The sequence below is a fragment of the Oncorhynchus tshawytscha genome, linkage group LG25, assembly GCF_018296145.1.
Source record: "Oncorhynchus tshawytscha isolate Ot180627B linkage group LG25, Otsh_v2.0, whole genome shotgun sequence".
Lineage (NCBI taxonomy): Eukaryota > Metazoa > Chordata > Actinopteri > Salmoniformes > Salmonidae > Oncorhynchus > Oncorhynchus tshawytscha.
In genome coordinates, this window is record NC_056453.1 from 34,596,343 (window position 1) to 34,621,482 (window position 25,140).

General features: G+C 41.2%; 2 protein-coding genes across 5 annotated transcripts in view; both read right to left on the reverse strand.

The window, feature by feature from the left end:
* The window catches only part of lrrc1 (leucine rich repeat containing 1), a 66,116-nt gene extending 51,782 nt beyond the window's left edge, over nt 1-14,334 (reverse strand). The window contains exons 1-3 of one of the 2 annotated variants that reach the window (XM_024388310.2): nt 13,748-14,334; nt 2,981-3,098; nt 721-799 (exon numbers count right to left, since the gene is read on the reverse strand). In XM_024388310.2, the coding sequence (XP_024244078.1) occupies nt 721-799; nt 2,981-3,098; nt 13,748-13,906 (356 nt within the window). In that variant the 5' untranslated portion in view covers nt 13,907-14,334. The remainder of the gene's footprint in view (nt 1-720; nt 800-2,980; nt 3,099-13,747) is intronic. The other variant, XM_024388309.2, reaches the window with a different exon arrangement.
* Nucleotides 14,335-15,795: 1,461 nt separating this feature from the next.
* Nucleotides 15,796-24,559, reverse strand: eloal (elongin A, like). 3 transcript variants are annotated; one of them, XM_042306267.1, is made up of 12 exons: nt 24,442-24,559; nt 22,810-22,866; nt 22,594-22,706; nt 21,410-22,505; nt 21,204-21,303; nt 20,806-20,967; nt 20,619-20,716; nt 19,742-19,922; nt 18,883-19,045; nt 17,955-18,061; nt 17,665-17,708; nt 15,796-17,145 (listed from the first exon to the last, which is right to left on the reverse strand). In XM_042306267.1, exons 1-11 carry the CDS (start codon nt 24,514-24,516, stop codon nt 17,668-17,670), a joined length of 2,193 nt encoding a protein of 730 aa, XP_042162201.1. In that variant the 5' UTR covers nt 24,517-24,559; the 3' UTR covers nt 15,796-17,145; nt 17,665-17,667. The 3 variants fall into 3 exon arrangements, with proteins under 3 accessions (XP_042162201.1, XP_024244080.1, XP_024244079.1); XM_024388312.2 differs by lacking the exon at nt 17,665-17,708 and having other exon boundaries at nt 24,442-24,558; XM_024388311.2 differs by lacking the exon at nt 15,796-17,145 and having other exon boundaries at nt 17,690-17,781.
* Nucleotides 24,560-25,140: the final 581 nt, after the last annotated feature.

Below are 25,140 nucleotides of genomic sequence, written 5' to 3' on the forward strand. Positions count from 1 at the left end.
TGCATTTTTCCCCATTGTTATCCTCTGATCAGGGACTGATTTAGACACCAGGTGGGTGCAATTAATTATCAGGTAGAACAGAAAACCAGCAGGCTCCGGATCTCGTAGGGTAATAGTTGAATACCCCTGATCTAGGCCATATGTACATTACCAATGTGTAGCTAATCACACAGCCCAGTGAATGGCCAGTCCCAAACTGAACCATATGGCATTGTGGCTTTGTCTCCATTGAAAGTGCAAATTAAACATAGACCTCACCATGAGACCAGACGACGCTGGTGGGAGGAGCTATAGGGGGACTACAATGAGCCTGTCCTCCTATAGCTCTTTCCACCAGCCTCCTCTGCATGAGACAGCGGACAGGAAAACTGGGGGGGGGGGGAAATATATCCCATACATTTATATTCATTAACTTAAATGACTAGTTCATGCTAATTGAACAATATTTTAGTTCAATGCCGTCAGATAGGCTAGTTAAAGCAACAAATAAATGCTGTCTGAAGACGTACCTACATAAAAAAAGTTTGTCCATTTTCCTTCCAGTATAGTTCTTATTTACAACCGTCTGCTAAGTGTTCAAACGATTCTTACTTTGTTGACGTTGTCATGCAGTTCCTACATACAGCCTACTATAGTGCTACTACACCGCTGTACCCTCCGTCTTGTTATCCTTCCCATTCGCTAAACATTTATGGAGATATGAATTCAAAGTTCAGTTACCTTGTTAATGGGTTTCCACTAAAGTCTGCTACTTGGAGAGCTTTACAGTAAGAAATGGTCTCAGGAATTTCTATGATGTCTATGAGGGAGGAAAGAACTTCATGTTAGAAACATCTTGATCAACACCCTGTAAAAAAATATATATTTTCCCTTTATTTAACAAAGCAAGTCAGTTAAGAACAAATTCTTATTTTCAATGACGGCCTAGGAACAGTGGGTTAACTGCCTGTTAAGGGGCAGAACGACAGATTTGTACCTTGTCAGCTCGGGGGTTTGAACTTGCAACCTTCTGGTTACTAGTCCAACGCTCTAACCACTAGGCTACCCTGCCGCCCCAAATGGTATTGGGAAACAACACACTAAACACTGGCATAAAATGAAGACCGGTTGTGTTAGCCAGGCCTAAGATTTCTTGGCCAAACTATAACGTGCCTCAGTCAAGATTACAACATAGTTCAGAACATCCATCCAACGAGGCATTCCACTTAAAGCTAGTGATCCAGAAACAACGTTAATCAATATCCATAAAGGAGAAAGATCTATTTTGAATCACCACAAAATTATTATGGTTGTGGCGCCAAACAGAGCTGCATGTGAAACTGCCATTTGAACTTCTATAAATCAACATAATTAGCATTCTGGATTTTGTCCTACTGGGAAGCTCTACGATGGCAGCTCTCTTCGAGAAATGTTAACCCTTTTAAGTCCAGAAGTTATGGGAGAAACCACACCAATGTGGCTCTGAAAATATGTTGGGTCTGTACAGTGAAGGGGACTGATAGCATTGATTGGTGGTTTGAGCTACTTCTATTGCTTGTCCAGCATTTTTGCATTTTCTAACAAAGAGCCTAGTCATAAATGAAGCATTATCAAAATAAGCAGGCGGTTTAAAATGTCTTCATTCATAGCACCAGTGGTTGAGTCAATGAGAGTTTAGGCCTGTTTGGTGGGGCTGAAAATCCCACCAACAAAGTGTTTATAGTAGGGATGTAACAAGTGTAAAAAAAACATTTAACGTTTAAACTACCATTTATTGTTTAAACAATAAGAAACAAATCTTCAAATTACATGAATTCACAATTCAGATATGGTCCTGCTTGTGACCGCCAGGTGGCAATGCAATTCAATCAACCACAGACCTGGCTGGCTACCAGACGGTCACCACTATTTCTTCAATTTCTCTTCTTAAAATGTGGTTTTAAACGTAACCTTAACCACACCGCTACCATTTGGGTTCGTTGCAGCGATGTATGACAGTGTGTTCATAAACGTCCAACAATCTGTTCTGCCACGTATGGTGTTTAAGAGCTTTGTAGGGCTATTTGCAGAGCAATCATTGTATAATTTATCCATCTGGGCCGTCACGGTTTTTCAGCATTACATCTTGTAATCTGGTTCTAGACATGCCATTAGGGAAACATTGAAGCCGAAGTCCCCTACCATAGACAAATGGCTGCATATCAACTGCAATCAGCACTGCAATTCTGACTCCGTCCCTTATCCCACTGCTGCCAGCAACGGGTTGGGTTTCACAGTGCCTCCCATTCAGCATTGCACCTGTACTCCCACTGTAGCTCAATTCCACCTTGCAAAGTTTGCATTTCTTTTCCGGTCTCACTCGCTGCCATTTTTTCAACTGTTAACGAGGATGATGTGCGGAGCTCTTTATATTCATGACAAATCATTTGAAAGATGCATATCTCCTCCTACTAACGTTACAGCATTGTTGCATTAGGTGTTTATTTAAAGGTGCAATAATGCAGAAATCGAGCCGCCATTTCCTGGTTGCTAAAATTCAAACAGTTCTCTAAATTTCAGTTTGTTACAAAACAATCAATGTACCATCTAAACCACTGAAATATTTTGAATACCCCAAAATATTGTATTTGCACCTCTTTGTATCTGGTGTACAAAACCGAAAGCAAAAGACGCAAAAACAAAACTTAAGACTGGAAGCATAGAAGTAGTGCACATAGAACATCTACTACTTCTTAGACTTGCTTTCAATGAGAATAACAGATTTATAACTCATATCTCTACGTGAATTTAGTTGGGTCGCCCAAAAAGATACATATTGCAGTTTCAATTATTTTTATTTAACCTGTTTGTTAGTGGTAATTTTGATAACTGCAACTGTGATTTTAACTTTGTATAAAAAAAATGTAAAACACTTAATTTTTTTATATAATTTTTTATGTTAACCATCCCAATTTAGTTTAAACGTCACACCCCTAGTTTAGAGCAGTGGTTCTCTTCTCACCATTACGAGAGACATCAAGTTCTACCAGCTGCATGAAGTTGGCTATCTCTGGAGGAAGCCTCTGGATCTCGTTGTCACTCAGGCCCAGCTTTCGTAGCTTTACCAGCTGAAAAAATGGCTGAAAAAGACAACACATCAGATTAGCAGTAGGCCTACAGTTGACATGGACATAGGAAACATTCAGTGTGAACAAACATGATACAACATGGTGATCAATAGTTTGTCCCATCCTGAAAATGTGATGCAACAGTAGTAGTTGATAAAACAAAACATTTTCCAGATTGAACCGAATTAAAATGTTGAGTGAGTCTTAAAAACAGGTTGTAGGCTAACCATACTTGTCTACAAATCAACTCAATAAATAAGTTTAAAACCAGCAAAAAAGTAAAGCAATTAGGCCTAAGAGTGGTAGTCAGTGGCCTGGGAAATATTGTTCAGTTCCTACCCAGTTCTCTGATGTAATCATCCATTCTTCTGGATGATGACCTACTTGGATGGTGTCTTATCCTGACACTGCCAGGCACTCCAAGTCAACATGCAATTTAAATGTCTCCGTTTCATAGATATAAAAATTACACCCCCAAAAGGACCCTTTTCAAAAACAGACAATTTCAAGAACACTATGTAAGATGGTTGGAAACGCTTCTAAATCAGAACAATGTCCTGCACAAGTCTCACTATAAGTCTCCACTAATAACTGAAAGCGAGATCACAATCTTCATTGTCTTTTCACAGAAGTCGTGAGGGAATTATATATATAGCCTTCCACTTTAATTGAATTATGAATAATAGGCTACTGGTATAAAAAAAAAAATCTCAGATGAAGTAGGCCTATTTTAAGTACAAGTAGTCTACTTTGATTGCAAACCCAAGGCAATCAGTGATGACAGTGAACTGGACTCAATTAGCATTTAAGAGCACACTCAATCTAGGCTTCCACCTTTGACATATTCTACCTACATTTTCCTGTTCACAATACCGCATTTTTCTATGTCCACAACAAACCTAGCCTAATCATAACTGGACAGAAAACAGGTATTCATGGGACGAAGACACAGACAGACACACCCGGACAAGACAGCACTAGATTAAACTAACACAGGTTTCATCTCATGTTTGTCGTGACCTGAAACAACCTTATGACCAGACAGAGAGAGGAGCATACAAGCCTCTATTCTGTTCATTACAAATATAGACTAGGCCTTGGTCTGTTCTAATGTCCCAACAACAAGTTGAATCAGCCGTTCCAGAGTACAATGTCAGAAACAGGAACGGCAGGTTAGGCTTTCGTTCACCCCCCACGGCACGCCCCCAACTCATCCTATAGGCTAGAAGTAATGCTGTACACACCTTTTCTATTCATATTATTGTCCATAAAAAACACAAACAATGAACAAAAATATTAAAACTCAACATGTAACAATTTCAAAGATTTTACAGAGTTACAGTTCATTTAAAGAAATCAGTCAATTTAAATAAATTCATAAGGCCAAATCTAAGAATTTCACATGACTGGGCAGGGGTGCAGCCAGGGGCAGGCATAGGCCCACCCACTGGGGAGCCAGGCACAGTCAACCAGAATGAGTTTTTCCCCACGAAAGGACTTTATACTCCTCAACACTCATCCCCCCTCAGACGATCCCACAGGTGAAGAAACCGGATGCAGAGATCCATGGCTGGCGTGGTTACATGTGGTCTATGGTTGAGAGGCCAGTTGGACATCCCTCAAAACTAGAGACATGGCATTGTGTTGTGTGATAAAACTGGCTTTTTATTGTCCCCAGCACAAGATGCACCTGTGGAATGATCATGCTGTTCAATCTGCTTCTTGATATGCCACACCTGTCAAGTGGATGGATTATTTTTGGCAAAAGAGAAATGCTCACGAACAGGGCTGAAAACACATTTGTGCATAAAATGAAAGAAATAAGCTTTTTGTGCATTTTTTTTTTCAGCACATGAAACATGGGACCAACACTTTATATGTTGAGTTTATATTTTTGTTGTGTGTATATTTATATTTCAGATGGATATTGCTCATCCTGATATCTTTATTTTGGGGATTTGTGTATTGTTCAGTATTACTGTACTGTTGGGGTTAGGAACCAGCATTTCACTGCACCTCCGATAACATCTGCAAAATATATATGTACAAAACAAATTAAATTAGAATGATTTGATTGGCACCATGAAAACTGAAATAATAAACCGTTCCCCACTCTAACCCAAATATTGACTTATCCTAAATTCAACTGAGGTGTATCCTAATGACTCCCACAAACTAAACGTTCAATTTGTCTCTATACCAGTGTCTTTACAAAAGGAAAGGCTCCTGTTTAAAAATAGATAAATATCAACAAAATAAAAATCTAGTAGACAACAGAGTTGAACTCCTCAGCTTGAACAGCATAGCAGGGTTAGAGTGATCTGTTAATTTGGTCTGTTTGAGATAGCCTATTTCATGATTTAAGCTGTTCTTCAGTTCAGTGTCCATCTTGTACCTTGCACAGGACATTACCCAAAGCCAAAAAAGGTATTAGCTTGAAAACTGAAGAAAAAAAAAAACTAGCCTACAATTAGCCTAGTTTAACCCTAGGCATATTCCCTATGGCCTAGCTCAAAGGTTCTCTAAACTAAACTGAACAAGCCTGATTAAGACCATTCAAAGTCATAGATGCTCACGGACAACTTGTTCAAACAGACGCCAAAATTCATTAACTTAACCTAACAAACTACCGGTACCGACTGTCTAGCCTATATAAATGAGGGGCCCCAAGAGGTTAAACAAACCAGAATGGCTAGGGGTAAAGGGGTTTGTCAAACATTCCAAGCCATTTGACGTGGTTACTTTCTACAACAGCTTTCAAGGGGAAAATATCACCTAGATCAGGGTTCCCAACTATCGGCACCCCAAGTTCTGAGCAAAAAAAAAAATCTTGTTCTTTTTGGGGGGTGGACAGAAGACTAAAAACACCTGCAAATCAGCTCAGTGATTTTCCTTTTGGAAATCTGTTCCAAAGTGTTCCCATGCCACAAATATGTGATCGTATACAAATGTAAGCAAGGTTTGAAATTATTATGTTTAAGTTAAATATCTGTTTGGACTTCTTTTGGTCAATTTGCAGTCTACCATCCACTCCAAAAAATGTTTTATACAATTTAACAAAATGTCCAGCGGCTAAATGGAGTTGATAATCCCTGCCCTAGATGAAGACATTACGGTGTGGTCTATGAGGACTAAAGGTGTCAGCATGTTTAAGTTTAGCCGGCGGCTAGCTGAAGTATAGCCGAAACTATGCGAGGACACTCGTTCTCTCTTAAAAGACCTTGTGGATTTTATCGTTTTTCAAGCAAATAGTACTGTTTGAACATTGAGACACCAAAGCCAGTATACACTTCCTCAAAAAAGTCAGAATTAATCTTAGATATCTGTCATTAATTAGGCTTTCTTGCGGTATCTCAAACAGACCAAATGATGACGTTTTTGCAAAATTGTGTGACTAAGATGTTTGGTGCAGTATTTCTCAAATGAAAAAAATGTGCATGAAAACAACTCCTCTTGCTGAATGACAAAATACTTAATTGAAGAATCCCTACAGTTGACCAATCACGAACGAAGGGGCGTAGACGTCAGCTCCCGAACTTCAGCTGACCTCGAGAAAAACTAGCGTGCCCGAACAGCCGGAAAAAAACGTACCCACGTCCAAAACGGGGGAAAACGTCACAAATTCTAGTCATGAGTGACCGACCGGCTCGATCTCATGTAGCAAAATTTGAAATGGTGTATTTTACATTGAATAAAAGCAGACTTAGAGCTAGAAAATGGCATATCATACACTACAGTTTAGGAACAATGGGAAAGTAATTCTGCTTTGAAAGTTGATATACTTGTAACCGCACTTGAGAAAATGGCCCTTGAATGTTTTGGTAAACCTACTGGCAAGCTCTGCTTTGTCTACACCCAGACAACATTGTTCACACCCTCTTAAGCCTTAGCCCTGCCCATCTATTTGAGGATTCACATGTGAGGCCATGTACTAAACAACCAAAGATTTCAAGACTAAAGGCTGGTTTATACTACGGGTGTATTTGTAAATTCAATCTGGAGTGCCAGAGTGTGCCGTGGGCGTTCATAAACTCAGAGGGTTGTCAGTTTGTCCATTCGTAAATTCAGAGCATTTAGCTCTCAGAGCACACATTGGACGTTCTGGCTGAGAAGTAGGGTTGATCCAAGCGTTCTGACCTAACAGCAGCAGTCAGGCTCCCAAGCTAACGTTGACTAGCTACTTCCAGACACATGAGAGAACAGCTCACTGACCATTTTAAGACATAGCTAGCTAAATAATTAACCATAACCATATAACTCAATGTTTCTACACTGCATGAATCTGCAGGTAGCTAACATTAGACCCAGGGTTGACCAACCCCTTCCTGGAGATCTACTGTCCTGGAGGTTCAGTCCAACCCTAAATTAGCATATCTGATTCAGCTAGTTAAGGCATTGTCGTGCAGCTAACTAGTAGAATCAGGTGTTTTAACTTCTTGGCGCACCCATCCCGTTAGTGGGATCATTTGTCAACATCCGCTGAACTGCAGAGCACCAAATTCAAATTAAATTAATAAAAATATTTAATTTTCATTAAAATCACAAGTGCAATATAGCAAAACACAGCTTAGCTTGTTAATCCACCTGGCGTGTCAGATTTCAAAAAAGCTTTACAGCAAAAGCTATCCAAGCATTTATGTTAGGACATCTCTCTCAGCACACAAAACTTTACAAACAGCTAGCAGCCAAGTAGATTGGTCGCGAAAGTCAGAAAAGCAATAAAATTAATCGCTTACCTTTGATCTTCTGATGTTTGCACTCACGAGACTCCCAGTTACACAATAAATGTTCCTTTTGTTCCATACAGATTATTTTATATCGAAAATACCTCCATTTGGTTGGCATGTTTTGTTCAGAAATCCACAGGCTCAAGCAGTCACGACGGGGCAGACGAAAATTCCAAATAGTATCCGTAAAGTTCGTAGAAACATGTCAAACAGTTTTTATAATCAATCCTCAGGTTCTTTTTACAATAAATAATCAATAATATTTCAACCGGACCGTAGCTTTTTTAATAGGGGAGAGAGAGAAAATGTCTGCTCCAAGCTGTTGCGCATGTAAAACTCTGCTGGCACCCAGCCATCCACTGACGCGATGTGATCGTTCTCGCTCACTGCAGGAGTGCCATTTGAAAATGGTCCAATTCACTCACTTATCAAGAGAACATCCCCGGTCATCTCTACTACCTCTGATCTGGCGGACTCACGAAACACAAAATGCTTATTTTGTAAAGTATGTCTGAGTGTTGGAGTGTGCCCCTGGCTATCCGGGAAAAAATGTAAAAGTATACCTATTGTGCCGTCTGGTTTGCTTAATAAAACTAATTTAATACTTAAGTACATTTTATCAATTTTATGTACTTTGGATATTTAACTAAATTAAACCAAATACTTCTAGACTTTCCGCAACATCCGCACTGAGCTAAAGGGTAGAGCTGCCGCTTTCAAGGAGCAAGACTAACCCGGAAGCTTATAAGAAATCTCGCTTGGCTCTCCGACGAACCATCAAAACCTGCAAAGCGTCAATACAGGAATAAGATTGAATCGTACTGCTCCAACGCTCGTCGGATATGGCAGGGCTTGCAAACTATTAGACTGCAAAGGGAAGCACAGCTGCGAGCTGCCCAGTGACACAAGCCTACCAGACGAGCAAAAATACTTCTACGCTCGCTTCAAGGCAAGCAACACTGAAGCATGCATGAGAGCATCAGCTGTTATGGACGACTGTGTGATCACGCTCTCCGTAGCCGATGTGAGTAAGACCTTTAAAACAGGTCAACATTCACAAGGCCGCAGTGCCAGATGGATTACCAGGACGTGTACTCTGAGCATGTGCTGACCAACTGGCAAATGTCTTCACTGACATTTTCAACCTGTCCCTGACTGTCTAATATCAACATGTTTCAAGCAGACCACCATAGTCCCTGTGCCCAAGAAAAATAAGGTCACCTACCTAAATGACTACCAACCCGTAGCACTCACATCTGTAGCCATGAAGTGCTTTGAAAGGCTGGTCATGGCTCACATCAACACCATTATCCCAGAAACCCTAGAACCACTCCAATATGCATACCACCCCAACATATCCACTGATGATGCAATCTCTATTGCGATCCATACTGCCATTTCCCATCTGGACAAAAGGAACACTTATGTGAGAATGCTTATCATTGACAACAGCTCAGTGTTCAACAACATAGTGCCCTCAAAGCTCATCACTAAGCTAAGGACCCTGGGACTAAACACCTCCCTCTGCAACTGGATCCTGGACTTCCTGTCAGGCCGCCTCCAGGTGGTAAGGGTAGGTAACAACATCCGCCACGCTGATCCTCAACACTGGGACTTCACAGGGGTGCGTGGTCAGTCCCCTCCTGTACTCCCTGTTCACTCATTACTGCATGGCCAGGCACAACTCCAATACCATCATTAAGTTTGCTGACGACACCAGTGGTAGGCTTGATCACCGACATTCATGAGACAGCCTATAGGGAGGTCAGAGACCTGACCGTGTGGTACCAGGATATCAACCTCTCCCTCAATGTGATCAAGACAAAGGAGATGCTTGTGGACTAGGGGAAAAGGAGGACAGAGCACACCCCCATTCTCATCGATGGGGCTGGGTGTCCACATCACCAACAATCTATCATGGTCCAAACACACCAAGACAGTATTGAGGAAGGTATGCCAAAGCCTATTCCCCCTCAAGAGACTGAAAAGATTTGGTATGGGTCCTCAGATCCTCAAAAAGTTCTACAGCTGCACCATCGAGAGCATGGTTGCATCAGTGCCTGGCATGGCAACTGCTCGGCCTCCGATCGCAAAGCACTAAAGAAGGTAGTGCGTACGGCCCAGTACATCACTGGGGCCAAGTGTCTTGCCATCCAGGACCTCTATACCAGGCGGTGTCAGAGGAAGGTCCTAAAAATGGTCAAAGACTCCAGCCACACTAGTCATAGACTGTTCTTTCTGCTACCGCACGGCAACCAGAGTCGGTACCAGAGGTACCAGAGTCTAGGTCCAAAATGCTTCTAAACAGCTTCTACCCCCAAGCCATAAGACTTCTGAACATCTAATCAAATGGCTACCCAGACTATTTGTATTGTCCGCCCCTCCCCTTTTACACTTCTGCCTCTTTGTTTATCATCTATCCATAGTCACTTTAACTTCACCTACTTGTACATATTACCTCAATTATCTAGACTAACCTGTGCCCCCGCACATTGACTCAGTACCCTTGTATATATAGCCTCGTCACTTATTTTACTGCTGCGCTTTAATTATTTTTTACTGAACACTTATATTTCTGAAAAAAGGCATTGTTGGTTAAGGGCTTGTAAGTAAGTCTACCTGCTGTATTCAGCGCATGCAACAAATAAAATTTGTTTTGAAGTTGTATTTTACTGGGTGACTTTCACTTGAGTCATTTTCTATTAAGGTATCTTTACTTTTACTTAAGTGTGACAATTGGGTACCTTTTCCACCACTGCTCTCCTGTAAAGTAGTGATGTGCAACATACACCAAGTTTCCTGAAACAAGTCACATTTGAATTAACTCTTTCAAAGTGTTTCAGCTGGGAAGCATGCGGATGCCTTAAGACTACTAATTTGATGCCTGTGTTGCTAAGTTGACAACACCTAGGCTAGCCTACATCGTAAACGCTAAAAATTGGACGAGAAGAACAGTTTTGATTAGGACTGGCTTTGGTATATTAGGCGAAGTTAGCGCATCTGTAAATACTTAACAAAGACAATGGCAAACTTCAAAGGTGATGCTAGGCCTAGAGCTTGACAGAACAAAGGAGGACTCATGTTGCGCCATAACACCCTGATACTGACTGCACCTTTGTTAACAACTTCCTTGTTTTCATGGCTCAATGTGAGGAAGAGCAGACCTGCTGGCTGTCAGACATGACTAACCTAGCACAGAAGGCGGCATCTTATCGCTCAACAAACTAGGTGGCTTCTTATACTAGGCTCCTATGCCCTTTAGTCTACTGAGGTTAGACTAAATTCCACATTGGTGATTGGGACTTTTGAATAGCCTAGGCCACCCTATGCCAAATGTGTGGAAATAAATGTAGAGGGGGTGGGGAAATAAAGCTATAACCTATTAATTTGTCAAATTTTCACCTCTTCAAATAAGCATTTCTGAAAATGTCATGTCTTATGGCATCTCTTTATAATCAAAATCCCAAACTATCAATTTCTACTGATATCTAGACCAGCCTAATGCAGAATGATCAACATCTCAAAATGAGATGTGGTAGGCTTGTGCTGGGGTTAGGTGAACAGCTCCCTTTTTCCTGTAGTTCCTACTATTTAGGCTAAGTGAAGTTGTAAAAGTAAAATATCCTAGGACAGGGCCGAGTTTGGGAAATGATGGCCTAGGCTATAGGCAACAGATATACTCACAGGACTTGGAGAGATCACTATCTCTATTGACAATGGCACAGCTAGTTCTACAAGTTAGGCTAGCCTGCAAGTATATGCAGTTAGACATCCCTTGCTTGATTCCTCAACGAAAGGAACACCTGATAAGTATCCTCAAAATCTAGGCTACTTCTTATCCAATCATTCACTACCTGACCATTTGCTATCCCCCCCCCAAAAAATCGGAGATTTATTTAACCACTAATAAACACAAATCTTTCTGGCAATTGTAGTGCACCAAACGGTTAATTTCTCTGTAGACGAGTTCCTCGCCAACACTCATGAGAAAGTGATGGAAAAGAGGAAAAAACAGGAACGTGGCCAACTCACTCCCGTTTCATGTTTCCACAAGTTGATAAAAAGCCCTGTCTGCATTTTCTCTGCAACGACTCCTTTTCAAGAAGAAAAATGTATCACGCTATTTTGTAGACTATATAGAAAGCTATATGATACGTTAAATCAGAATTTTATTTAATTAACTAGGCAAGTCAGTTAAGAACAAATTCTTATTTATAATGACAGCCTTCCCCGCACAAACCCGGACCAATTGTACGCCGCTCTATGGGACTCCCAATCACGGCCGGACGTGATACAGCCTGGATGATCCCAATTTATCCAATCGAGAACTCAAGATACAGATGAAGAAATCAAAGAGCCTACGCAAACCTTTTCCTCAACTCATTAACTTGAAACAGACAGGCTAAATTCTTCATGCTGTACCATTGTCACGACAACCCAATGGTGAACACACTCATAATATTAGGCCTGTCTAGTGTTAAGGCAAGTGTTACATCACCTTGGTAGCAAATCTGATGAGACCACACAATACACACAGTACAACAGTTACCTGGATAATCTATTCTGTTGGACTCATCTAGAGTTCATTTAGCTAGCCTAGATGGTATTAGTTGCATGTGAAGGAACAACAACAATGGTTGTGGTCCATCTTACTGCATGGAATGCAATGTAAGGGCGTAACCCTCTTCCCCGCCAACACTCGCACAAAGAAATGACATGCAAACTTAGAGAATGATGACTGGGATGAAAATGCATGTTTGCTGAATACATTGCTTTCAAGAAACTATTCAAGTTTGACAATCCTGTTTGTCATGGATGACTCATGGTATGGTGGTGTATGCTAAATGGGTCAACTTTGAACACCTCTATCTCCTGAATGTTCTGGCACTGTGACCTGAATTTCAGGTCCAAAGTCACTGTCTGACCACTTTTACGATGGGCAAATATGTTATGGGAGGTTTCGATCAAATCAAAGGGGGTGCGGCCAAAAAGGTTTGAAAAAAAAAAAAATGGAACGAGCCCTTTATCTTTCAAATACCAGTACCATCGTCTCTACACAGCCAGATAAGTGTGAATCATGCTGATCGTTTTTTGTTTGTTTGTTAAGTAGCTAGGCTATTCAATAAAGACGTTCGTAGCCAACTAGTCTTCCCCATAATAAAGATTAAATTGCATCTTGTTGGAGCAGCAGAAGTGTTGCAGTTTGCCAAATAATAGTGCGCGCATCATTTCAAAACAGTCCCAACATGGGAAATTAATACGACATGCGGGTGTCCTCTGTCCAGGGTCTTGGCGAGAAGGGATCCAGCTTGTCATTTTAACGTCAGATTTGACTTTTCGTAGCAGGTTGGGATGTCACCCAGTAGGTTCGAATAATTAGGTTATGGTTACCTCAACCGTAACCCAAAAATATATATACTTCTGATGTTCATTTGACAAACGCTGTATCACTTCTTGCCGCTCAGGGATCCCGAGCGGCGCAGCGGAATAAGGTACTGCATCTCAGTGCTAGAGGCGTCATTACAGACTCGGGTTCGATTCCAGGCTGTATCACAACCTGCCGTGATTGAGTCCCATGGGGCGGCGCAGAGTCGTCCGGGTTTGGCCGTAATTGTAAATGAGAATTTGTTCTTAACTGACTTGCCGAATTAAATAAAGGTTAAATTAATAACATTTTTTAAAGATCTCTGCCCGGTCCAGACGAATAGCAATATTGTATAATGATTATGTCCCCATGAAATGAAATCATGTACCCAAGTCACCTGTTCACGTAACCTGTTTAAACTGTAGGTTATTGTCCATGGCATAAATAACTCGTCATTGATTACATTTAATGTACAACTATTTTTTTCCAACACGTAACATTACATCTCATCAGTGAACTATGCATAATACAGTTTTAGTTAAGCCAGCTAGCAAACACATTCTGCTTACCTTGGGCAGGTCGCGGAGTTGGTTAGCGTCCAGCAAAAGTTCCTCCAAACTCCGACTGTAGCGGTAGATCTCATCCGGGACGTACAACAGAGAGCAGTGCCGCTTATCGATCACTTCAACATGACGGTTGCACCGCCACAGAGGTATACAGTGAAACATCACCGGGTGATGGCAAAATCCGTTCTTAACAAATATCCCGAATAGACGTCCAATTAAAGAAACGGAAGGCGCAACTTAATACAGCCACCTAGCTACTAGATTGCTTGCCAAACACTTTCTTGCAGTTGGTCGAACGAATTTCCAAAGCAAACATCTTAACCACCTCCCCCAGGCGTAAATAAATACCAATGGGCACCATGGAATAAAAACGGTGTCTAGCGCTCTCACATTCAATACTTTTGTAGGCTTGGTTTTTTTATTCTTTACTCACGTCGCCTCTGGAATGTTAGTTTTTCTAATCGGCTCCCGAAAATGAACACATCTCTGTTTAGGTCTTATTTCGTGTAGCCTACTGATTTCGTTGTCCCAGAGTTATTTTCCCCTCAGACCAGTGGTGTACTCATTCGGCAGATTCTGTTGCCAAATGTTTCTTAAACGGAAGCAAACGAAACGACATGGGCGGGACTTACCTGAATTAGTCCAATAGAAACTCTTGTTTTAGTTGCAAAACGTTTCTGCAACTGTTTGGACTAATGATTACACCCCTTTTTCTGACCCGGAACATTCACTCCCTCGTTTCAATCTGACGTCACCATTCCTAACTGCTCCTCCCTTTGTATTTCACTCACACCCTCTGGAAAAGTAGAAGCAAGAGAGAGGATCGCGATTGAATCAGTAGCCTTTCTTCAGTTGACCTACTGTACCTCAGCTCAGTGTTATTTTAGCCTGAAATAGCCTAGTTTTGTCTTTAATACTTTGTTCTTAATACAGTTTATTCTGGGAGTTATGCTCCCGAGTGGTGTAGTGGTCAAAGGCACTGGATCTCAGTGCAAGAGGCGTCACTACAGTCCCTGGTTTGAATCCAGGCTGTTTTTGGGAGTCCCATAGGGCAGCACACAATTGGCCCAGCATCGTCCGGGTTTGGTAGTCATTGTAAATAAGAATTTGTTCTTAACTGACTTGCCTAGTTGTTGGTTCAATTTAAAAACATACACACACTTTAGAGTAGGTAACATACAAACAAGATTGACACCCGGCTTTGTTTTTTTTTGTAAGTCAAATATGAATCTGTCTTTATGGGGCAGCTGTCAGAAATGTACATGTAAACCTGGGGTGCGTTCAGTTTGGTTCAACGTTTACTACGTTGCATTAGTTTGTAGCCTACGGAACACTTTCCAAGAACAGTGCACTCAGTTCAACAGCCTTTAAGGTAGGCCTGTTTTCTCCCGTTTGGCTATATCAATATGGGTGTGACCATTAGATATCGCAAAACTCATACACAATCACCCTCTGGGCCACCATAACCACACAGTTCTTTACGACCAGTAAATATCAGTACAGTACCGGTTCCGTTGAATTAAACCGTTGAACACAGTTGTCATACTGAATGCACCATTGATGTAGGTCCATCCATCAAAAAGCAATGAATACAAATATAGAACCCATTTTCTAAATAGTGAGGGCGTACCGTCTGAACTCAAGTCAACGATTGCTTTAGTAATTCAGGATTAATCAGTCTTCACTTGATGAACATCTAGGTCAGCGGGTCTCAACCCTGGGGTAACTCTACTAGTACCTGGCATACCCACAGAAGGTACTTGGGAAGACTCATAAGAACATGGGCATTGGGATCAGTTGATGGGGTATTTTGGGTAGAGCCAAATGTGTTGTGTACAGCACCTCAAACGCATTCCACAGAGGGCCGATTGTCTGCAGGTACATTCTTCCCTTGTACTTGATGAATAAAGGTCACTAATTAGTAAGGAACTCCGCTCTTACTTTCCAGGTATTCATTTAAAGGAAAAACCAAAAGCCAGCAGATACAAGGCCTTCATGGAATGAGTTTGACACCTGTGTCCAGTAACCAAAAATGTTGAGAACCACTGCTCAATGGTGAAAAAAAAAATTATTGTTGATAATATGGGCATAACACTTGCATTTTCTTCTTATCCACTAAGAGGCACTAGAACATACTAAATGACAACAGTAGCCCCCTGAAAATAACAGGCATACAGGTATCTGCCAAAATAATGTTTACACTTGCGTAAATGAGGGATACAATGGATATTGAACGCAGGTGGTTCCACAAGGGTGTGGTTCCTGAATTAAGCAATTACCATGCTTAGGGTCATGTTTAAAATAGCTGGGCAGGCAATTAAAGTATTTTTGCTACCATGGCTATGCCACCATCAGAAGACTATGCCCCCCTCCACAGGGAACAAATGGTCACTGAATGGTTTGATGAGCATGTAAACCATATGCCATTGTCGTCTCGGTCACCAGATCAACCCAATTGAACACTTATGGGAGAATCTGGAGCTGGGCCTGAGACAGCGTTTCCCACCAGCAACAGAACACCCAATGGAATTTCTCACAGCAGAATGGTGTGGGATCCTTCCAGTAGAGTCCCAGACTCTGGTTCGTTGTAGCCAAACGCTCTATTAAGACACCGTTGGGGTTTCCTTTATTTTGGCAGTTAGCGCCATGTCCACAAATAGATGAAAGGCCAAAAACAATGCATGGTTTTCATCATATTTAATAGTGCAATTCAGTGTTTGACAATATGAACAAACACATAACATTGAAACATACCCATCATTCAAATGCAGCAATTGTTTTACATGCAGCATGGGCAAAAAACTTCATACAAAGACGGCCCGGCCCAATAGCTACACTGAGTATACAAAACATTAAGAACACACCTTCCTAATATTGAGTTGCACACCCCCCACCCCTCAGAACAGCCTTAATTCGTCAGGAATGGACTCTACAAAGTGTCGAAAGCATTCCACAGTTGTCAAGTTGGCTGGATGTCGTACCGTTCTTGCCAATTCTCCCTCTGAATGCCACACATACACAAGCCATGTCTCAAGGCTTAAAAATCCTTCTTTAGCCCATCTCCTCCCCCTCATCTACACTGATTGAAGTGAATTTCACAAGTGACATCAATAAGGGATCATAGCTTTCACTTGGATTCAACTGGTCAGTCTCCTGGAAACAGTAGGTGTCCTTAATGTTTTGTATACTCAGTGTATAGTTACAGCTCCAATTTGGTCTTGAAAAGTAAAGTAGGCCAAGAAAGGGACATTTGCCCTGGAATGAATAGTGAAAAGGCATGAAGTGGAATCAATGCACCTGTATCCACAAGTTTCCAGCAGTCCATCCATCCTCTTAGGGCCTTCATCTACGCCCCATCGTTTTAAAGGCCTTCAGAGACTTTGCCATCATAGGTGCCACCCCTCAAGAGAAAGAAGAAGTAGAACGTTCGCAACTTGGCCATAGCCTGGTGTAACAAGCCTCATCTGTGCATTTCACAGTAAAAACAATGGTTAACACTGATCAAGCTGGTTCCACAGGCTAATTTGACCGGTCTAGGATTATGAACGGCCAGACTGATGTTGATTTCTATATTTGATCTTCACAAGTACACCTTCTGTATACCATTGGCATGGGGTGTATTCATTAAGAAATGTTAACAGAGTCAGTGTAAACTGAAGCAAACAGAACCTCTGAATTTGTCCAGTAGAAACTCTTGTTTTGCTCTGTTTGCTTCCGTTTGGTTCATAAAGAGTGAACAGTTTCCGTAATGAATACACCAAGTCTTTGTAGGACAAAACGCATTTCTGAATTGAATGAAAGATGCTGGTATATTTCAAGGAAAACAAATAAATGTTATGTAGCCATTGTGAACAGGCCATTTCTACTCCTACACAAAGTAATTCAGCAGAGTGTTGATGTAATCCAACAGTCAAACTCACTTCTCACAAATCCCCCACTTTGTGGGAATGCAGACCTTTATCACCTGCTGGTTAAAATGTAATCCTGCATTAAGGCACAAGCATGGACTTCTACTAGAAGTTGCTGGCCTACGACAGCTGCATGCACAAAATGGGAAAATACAATTTGATCCACGTATATTACCATTAGCCTCACAAAAGGAATCAGTCCCTGGAGTAAAAAGTTAGAAATAATGTCAATACAATTACACTGTTCATGAATCAGTAGTGAAGTATTGTTAACCCATTAGGTGCCAAGTGATTCTACTTACGTGTTTTTTTGCGGGAATCTTGTCCTTGGCTTGTCCCAGAGACAGTGGTGCTTGGCCTAGGAGGTTCAACATAGCAGGGTCTGGCTCTGTTTTCCTGGGCCTTGACACTGAGGAGAGGCAGTGCACAGTGTTAAGATCATGGCGTCTACATTACGGTTACATCCCAATTGCATACACACACACAAATGATTTAATAACACTGTTAGAGAAACTGTAAACCATACTCCGACAGAAAAGGATTAACAAACATGTTGGAGTTTGAACAAATCTGTTTTTTTTAAATGGTTTAAATAGCATCAGTTCAAAAGCGCCACCAGAAATGTCTAAAACCATTTGTTGTATTGATACTGCCAAATTTATTGAGTCAAGTCTAGTGAACAATGTCTATTACAATGATTTGTTGCAGTGCAAAACTGAGGACAAGCAGAATGACTGACTAAGGAGAATGAAACCAGTTCATCCGGCACCCTTCTCGAGAGAAAGGTATTTAATCTAGCACTACCACGATCTTAACAGCCAGGTTATGGCTCTGTTTAGCAACCGTTGCTGGTTATTTTCATTTGGGGGAGTAGCGCGTAGACCATGGGAACAAATAAACCCTGTCTGTGGTCAGGTGATTGAGCTACCAATGAAAGTACAATGACATGAGCCAACCATGTGTTATGATCCTCTAGTGCATACATTAGGCACAGTATTGAGTTGTTACCCATCTTATGAAATTATATTAGGAAAAAATTACAGTTCATCAAGATATTGATTAAAATTAATTTCAGTTTAAATTCTAAATTATTCAAAGGATAGCAACTCCATAAGATGTATGGTTGTCATACTTGGAGCAAGAATAATGTATTTTCTGGCATATACATTTGTATGTAGGCATCTTTGTCACCATGGTCAATATGAGAATGACAGGATGGTGGGGACAGACCTGGGCCTGTCCAGTGGGTGAGGCGGCAGTACGACACCAGTAGGTCCATTGTTCTCCTGCTGGATTCGTGGATGTCTTGCAGTTCCATGGATCTCTTGCTGAATTCTCACATTTCTAGGCGGCTTGGCAACAGAGTTAATAAACGCCATTTTCACCTGCCGGCCTGTGAGTGGGAGAAAGAGGGAAGAAATTACATTTTAGAAGACAAATTCTTATTCCACAACTAGTATTAGTGAAAAGACCTACAGTAAGTCAATATGCCAACTGTGTGGAGTCTATAAGATATGATTGGAGAGACAAACCAAAGATGTTTGACCCAATAATAAAAATACTACCATTTACACATTAAGGAATAATTGCACTATAGCATTTAGTTTACTGTTAGAAATGGGGTGATATGGATTTTACAGAACCCCAGTCAGTGATGGGAAAGGCTTTATTCTACATAATCTCCAGCCCTACAAGGCCAGCAGAGGCCATGACAGATTGACAAGGTTTAGATTTAACCCCGTAGCCAGTCACCCTTTAGATCTATTCATAGCCTCTGTTGGTCGGGGGACAGATGGCCAGGTCGACATTAACCCAGTGCCTGGTCAGCATTAAGGGGTAGTCTTGCTCAGATCACTTCAAAACAACTGGGCCAACTGTTGCTCAGTCATTTTCAACCCAAGACCAGAGTTGTAAAGTGGAGGATCTCAGTTTAAAAAGGTAGCATAATTTGACGTCAGAGCATGAGCACTGTCCAAAGGCTGAATGGTAAGACATCTAGGGTTACTTTTCGACCTGTCCAAGAACTTGAATGTCAAGGATTTCCTGTGAATGATGTGAAGCAATAGAAAAACATGATGAAATGGCAAACCTTTGGGTTTTCCTGAATGGGCAGAGACTATGGTTTTAGTCAGTCTTTGAAGCTTCCTCTCCCTTTCCTCAGATAGCCTCATATGCATCTCTCTCCAGGACTCGTACTCCTCTAGATGGGCATTCCTGAAGTCCCGCTGACAGTGCTTCTCCCATAAGTGATCAGTCAATCCAACATACATCTGTCAGAGAGCATAGACGGTTTAGCTGACAACTTCACAAAAACGATGTGCACGATTCAATGGGGCAGAAGTCCTGTGATTCTGGATGGCCAGATAGCTAGCAACAATGAGAAGAAGCTGCCATGTGGGGAATCGTAGGTGGCTCGTGTGAGCTTGTTCTTGATACCATGTCTTGTTGAGGTGTTGACTAATGTCATATCTATGCTAATTTGGCAAAAAAAATTGCTAGCTAGCCAACCAACAACAATAACAATGTATTTGACACAAGCACTCATTGTGCAAATGTATTTAAACATTGAAATATAGTTTATATGTTGTAAATAATCTAAGCCAACCAAGTGTTTTGTCCCATAGTAGCGTGCGCATCAGTTTTCTTGCTAAACAACCAACCTGTATTGGCTGATCAGTGAAAATGTAAAATCTGCTCACAGTACCCATATTTCTTACCAAACCTTACAAATCTAAGCCATCAGTATTCACATCTATGAAGTGTCAAATTGGTGTAAGAATATTAGTTTTATACCAAGTTGCCATGGTGAAGCCATATTACCTATGCAGCACTATCAGACATACAGGAAGTACTTGCAGGTTGGCACTCAGGGGTAAAGTGATGGGAGGCCTGTCCAGCATTAACCCTTGCAGGCACAACACTTAAATCAGGCCACCTCAAAATCAACTTAAGAATGGGATTCTTACCGGGTTGCACTCTTCAATACGAAACAGCTGATCGGGTGTACAGCGCTCTAGTACTGGCTCAAGGATTTCAAATGGGACCCCTCCGATCTCATAGAGCACTAAGAAAAGATCAGAGCGTTAACATTCTCTCCATCCAAAGGAGAGCCTGCGTAAGAGTGTTGAGGTTCCCTGCCTGGGCCATACTCACAGTCAATGTTGTTCTGCAGTGCCCGGATACATTGCTGGTACAAGGACATCATGGTTGGGAGAAAGGCGGACTTTGCACCAGAATAGACCTGCATCTTCCGGTTGAGTCTTTGACCAGTGAAGACCGGGCCCTCAGAGACCAAGACTTTAGATTTCTCTTCCACTGAAACAAATTACACATAACACCCCGAAAATACTTTATTTGATCATTAATTCAACAGGGAGTCCCATTGAGACCAAGGTCTAACAAGGGAGCCCAGCATTTTACATAGCAAGATAAAATAGGATTCAAGTCATGACATGCAACTACATGTTCAGTGGAGTTAGATTAAGTTTGTAAAGATTAAATTTGCTCAATCACAAACCCTTGGGGAAAAAAATACCACAGTTTACACTCACTTTTCCTGTCGTAGTAGTTGAAGTTGGAGAGCTCGTCATATTCGGGTAGAAATGTTGGCAATGGAATATTAAGCAAGTCCATCACAGACCCATTCATAGCCTTAAAAAGGATGTCTTTGATCAATGCGACATTGTTGAATCAGAATGTCACCTCAAAACATTTATGAAAATATTTACAATGCATTACAACTCCATGCCAAATGTACCTTTTTAGGCAGTGAAAAATCTGCAGTCGCCGCAGGTAACTGCTTATTGGTTTTCGTGCTGGGTGTCTTCACAACCTTTACTTCTTTTTCAACAGTCTTAAGTTTCTTAGGTGTTTTTTTACTGTCAGATTTTTTCTTCCTCTTAGGCGTGTTGATGTCATAGCTCAAGAAAGACTCAAAAGACATGGAGGGCACCTCGACGTCATCGCCATTCGGCTTGTCCTCAATCGCCATTTTCTCTTTGGTCTTTGATTTTCCCTCTTGTTTAGTCTTTTTGTCTTCATGGCAGACTTGATTTCTTTCACTTGGTTTCCGCCTCTCTCCATTACAACCTAGGGAGTCACTCACTTTTTTGTTGTCTTGGTCATTGGATTTGTCAATAACTGTCCATTTTCTATCAGGTTTAGATTTTGACGACTCGTCGCTGGATGGTTTAGGACACGGCAGTGTTTTTCTATTGGAGTCTCTCCTTATCCCACATTTCCCTCCGTTATCTGAATTGTTAGATTCTTCCCTGGAAATTGACTTGGCTTTCTTGTGGCTGCTCTTAGATGAGAATGTTGTGTTTGGCAGCACAACATTTTCATCTTCAGAATTTCTACTCCAATTACTTTTTTTTCCAGTAACCATTAAACACTCTCGTGTCCCCTTCTGTTTTTTCCCCTCATCCTTGTCCTTCTTCCAAGTACGCTTGTTTTCCTTCTCACTTTTAAAATTATCATTTTTCAATTCACTTGAGTCTTCATCTACTTCCTGTAAATGAGACATCTCTGCAGTACCTTGGTTTTTGTCTTCAGTTTTCAAATGCTCATCTTTGGAAGTACCTTGGTTTTTGTATTCAGTTTCCAAACTTTCTTCATTTCTGTCAGTTTTCAAATGCTCTTTTTCTGAAGTGCCTTTGTTTTTCTCATCAGTTTTCAAATGCACCCCTCTTGAAGTAGGACCATCTTGGTTGTCCTCAACGGTTTTTAAACGCTCATCTTCTGAAGTATTTTGACTTCGGTCCTCTATTTTTGAGCACGCCTCTTTTGAACGGTTTTGAATCTCTGCAGCGGTTACCAAAAGCTTGCTCTGCGAAGCATCCTTCTCTGTATGGCTGTATGAGGGAGAAATTCAAACACTCTAGTAATGAACACTGGACAATCATTCAAATTATTCCAAAGTAAGTGTGTTAAGTACAATACCTCAAGGTTTCTTTAGGAACCAATTTCTTCCAGTGACTGACCAATAGCCTAACAGCTTCTCCTGCATCCCCATGCTTGCGCAAAGAGTTTACAGCTTTGCCGATTCCAGTCTCCTAATCATAATCAAGACAAAAATACATTGAGTACAAATGGGCACATGCAAACCACAACTCTTCATGCAACACACACACAATTTTAAGTATAGGAGTGTCTTACTGCAAGAATGTCTAGGGTTATATCCAACTCCCTTAGTTTCTTTAAGATTTTCAGGACCTGTAAGATAAACAGATGGCTATGCATAAACCAAAGACTTTATATGGTATACATTTTCAGTTTACATTAGGATGCAAACATAGTGCCCATTTCCAAACATTTGTACAAAACTGTCCTTGTACGATTAGAACGCCTAACATGTTTATCATGAACAACTACCACGGGGGAGGGGGATCATGTTTATCATGAACAACTACCACGGGGGGATCATGTTTATCATGAACAACTACCACGGGGGGGATCATGTTTATCATGAACAACTACCACGGGGGATCATGTTTATCATGAACAACTACCACGGGGGGGATCATGGGGATCATGTTTATCATGAACAACTACCACGGGGGGATCATGTTTATCATGAACAACCACCACTGGGATCATGCCGAGTTTGTATGAGAAAAAAAAGTTTTTAAAAAAGTTAACAAAAGCTGAAACGGCAACTAATGGACAGACATGCACAATATGGTAATCCTCATTTCAGTTCACTAAAAAGCAGTGCTTGATTTGGACATGAGCGCACCAGAGTAGAGTACCAGCACCTAAAATGTTCTACTGCTTGAGGTCCTGTTCCTCTTAATTATTGTGGTGCTCCTGCACCTACATAGAAACAGTAACAGCACCCAAAGTGAATACCTGATCCTATTTCAGTTTGAGTCAAGTACTCCTAGAAAGTCAAAATTGCTGAAGTAGTATGGGACAATCCCCTCCCAGCATCCACATCAGTTGTAAAAATGTGGCTGCCTACAGTATGTAGCCTACTGCATGTGTGCAGCAGAGGACTCACATCCAACCCAGAAACAAGGTATTCACGTGACAGGTGGCAAACGTTTCATCTGTATTCATAATTCTCTCAAACATAACTATTCCAGTAAGTGTTTCCGCAACTCAGCGCCGAGTTGACAGACAGCAGCCACAAGTTGGGCAACTGGCTGGGTTGTTAATTATAGCGCCAGAGCACTTCTCATTCCCCCCAACAATCTTCCCCACTCCACACTGGTTGACTAGACGGGAAGCATTTTATGTCAAATGTGACTTTTCGTAGGTTATGTGAATTGTGTTAAGGTAAGGAAATGGGTAAACTAAAATCCCCAAAAAAAAAAAAAAAAAAAAAATCAATGCGACTCGAACAGGCTATTTTTGACGTCACTTTGACATTAGCTGCAGCACTTCCTGCCATAACCCTCCTCACGCCTACCCCAATATGAAGTTGTTGCACACATGCTGACAACGCATCACCAGCAGCATATACTTAGTCACAAGAGTCCCATGTTGTTAAAGTTGTTCATAAACTCTTCCAAACATGCATGTGTCAAACAAAACACGCATTTAATGAATTGATTTGGGGGAGCAGCCCTGCTGACATTGAATATGTTTAAATAGACCACGTGACTTATTTTGTAAACCTCAGTGCTTCCATCACTAGCCTCCCGTACAATAATTGTGATTCAGTCGAGAAGGCTATCAAATTTGAACCATTGGTGTTAATCTATTTATTACTGTTCAGGTAGAGTAATTGTACAATAAATAACCGGCGTAAAACTACAAGCAATTACACTAGTGCGTCTAAAATACCTTCTTTGATTCTGTCGTTTCTTTGAGCTGAAGTTTTAACTGCAGCACTTTCTTCGACACGTCAAGTGCGTCCATCACGTTGGCTCACGTGCATTCATTGACCCGAAAGCGCTACTGCACCACAGTCACGTTATATAAGGGGCAGTGTCAAAGTGTTTTTTATTAAAGAGGTATGTCCAATTATACAAATATCAATTAGTGAACGTGAGCAGATGTCAGTGTCACTGTAAAAGACCCCTCTACATCAGACCATCCCAAAAATCCTTTAGTATACAAATGAGCCGATGAAATGATGTGGTCCTAAAGTCACAAATGACACATCCTTAAGACACATTAGACATCACTGTTGTCTGAGAATCTTCATTCTCATGATAATATTTTTTCTCCATTTGCAATCGGAACTTTATCACTAGTCGAATGAATCACCAGATAACCATGACGTCTATTTGAGTTATTCCATTGGGTTGACAATTGGGCCCTACCCATGATAATCAAGCCAGAGAGATGGATTTGAATGTAGCCTATGCTATATGACAAGTTAAAACCCTGACCTGTTCACCGGACATGCTATCTGTCCCAGACCTGCTGTTTTCAACTCTCTATAGACAGCAGGAGAAGTAGAGATACTCTCAATGATCAGCTATGAAAAGCCAACTGACATTTACTCCTGAGGTGTTGACCTGTTGCACCCTCGACAAC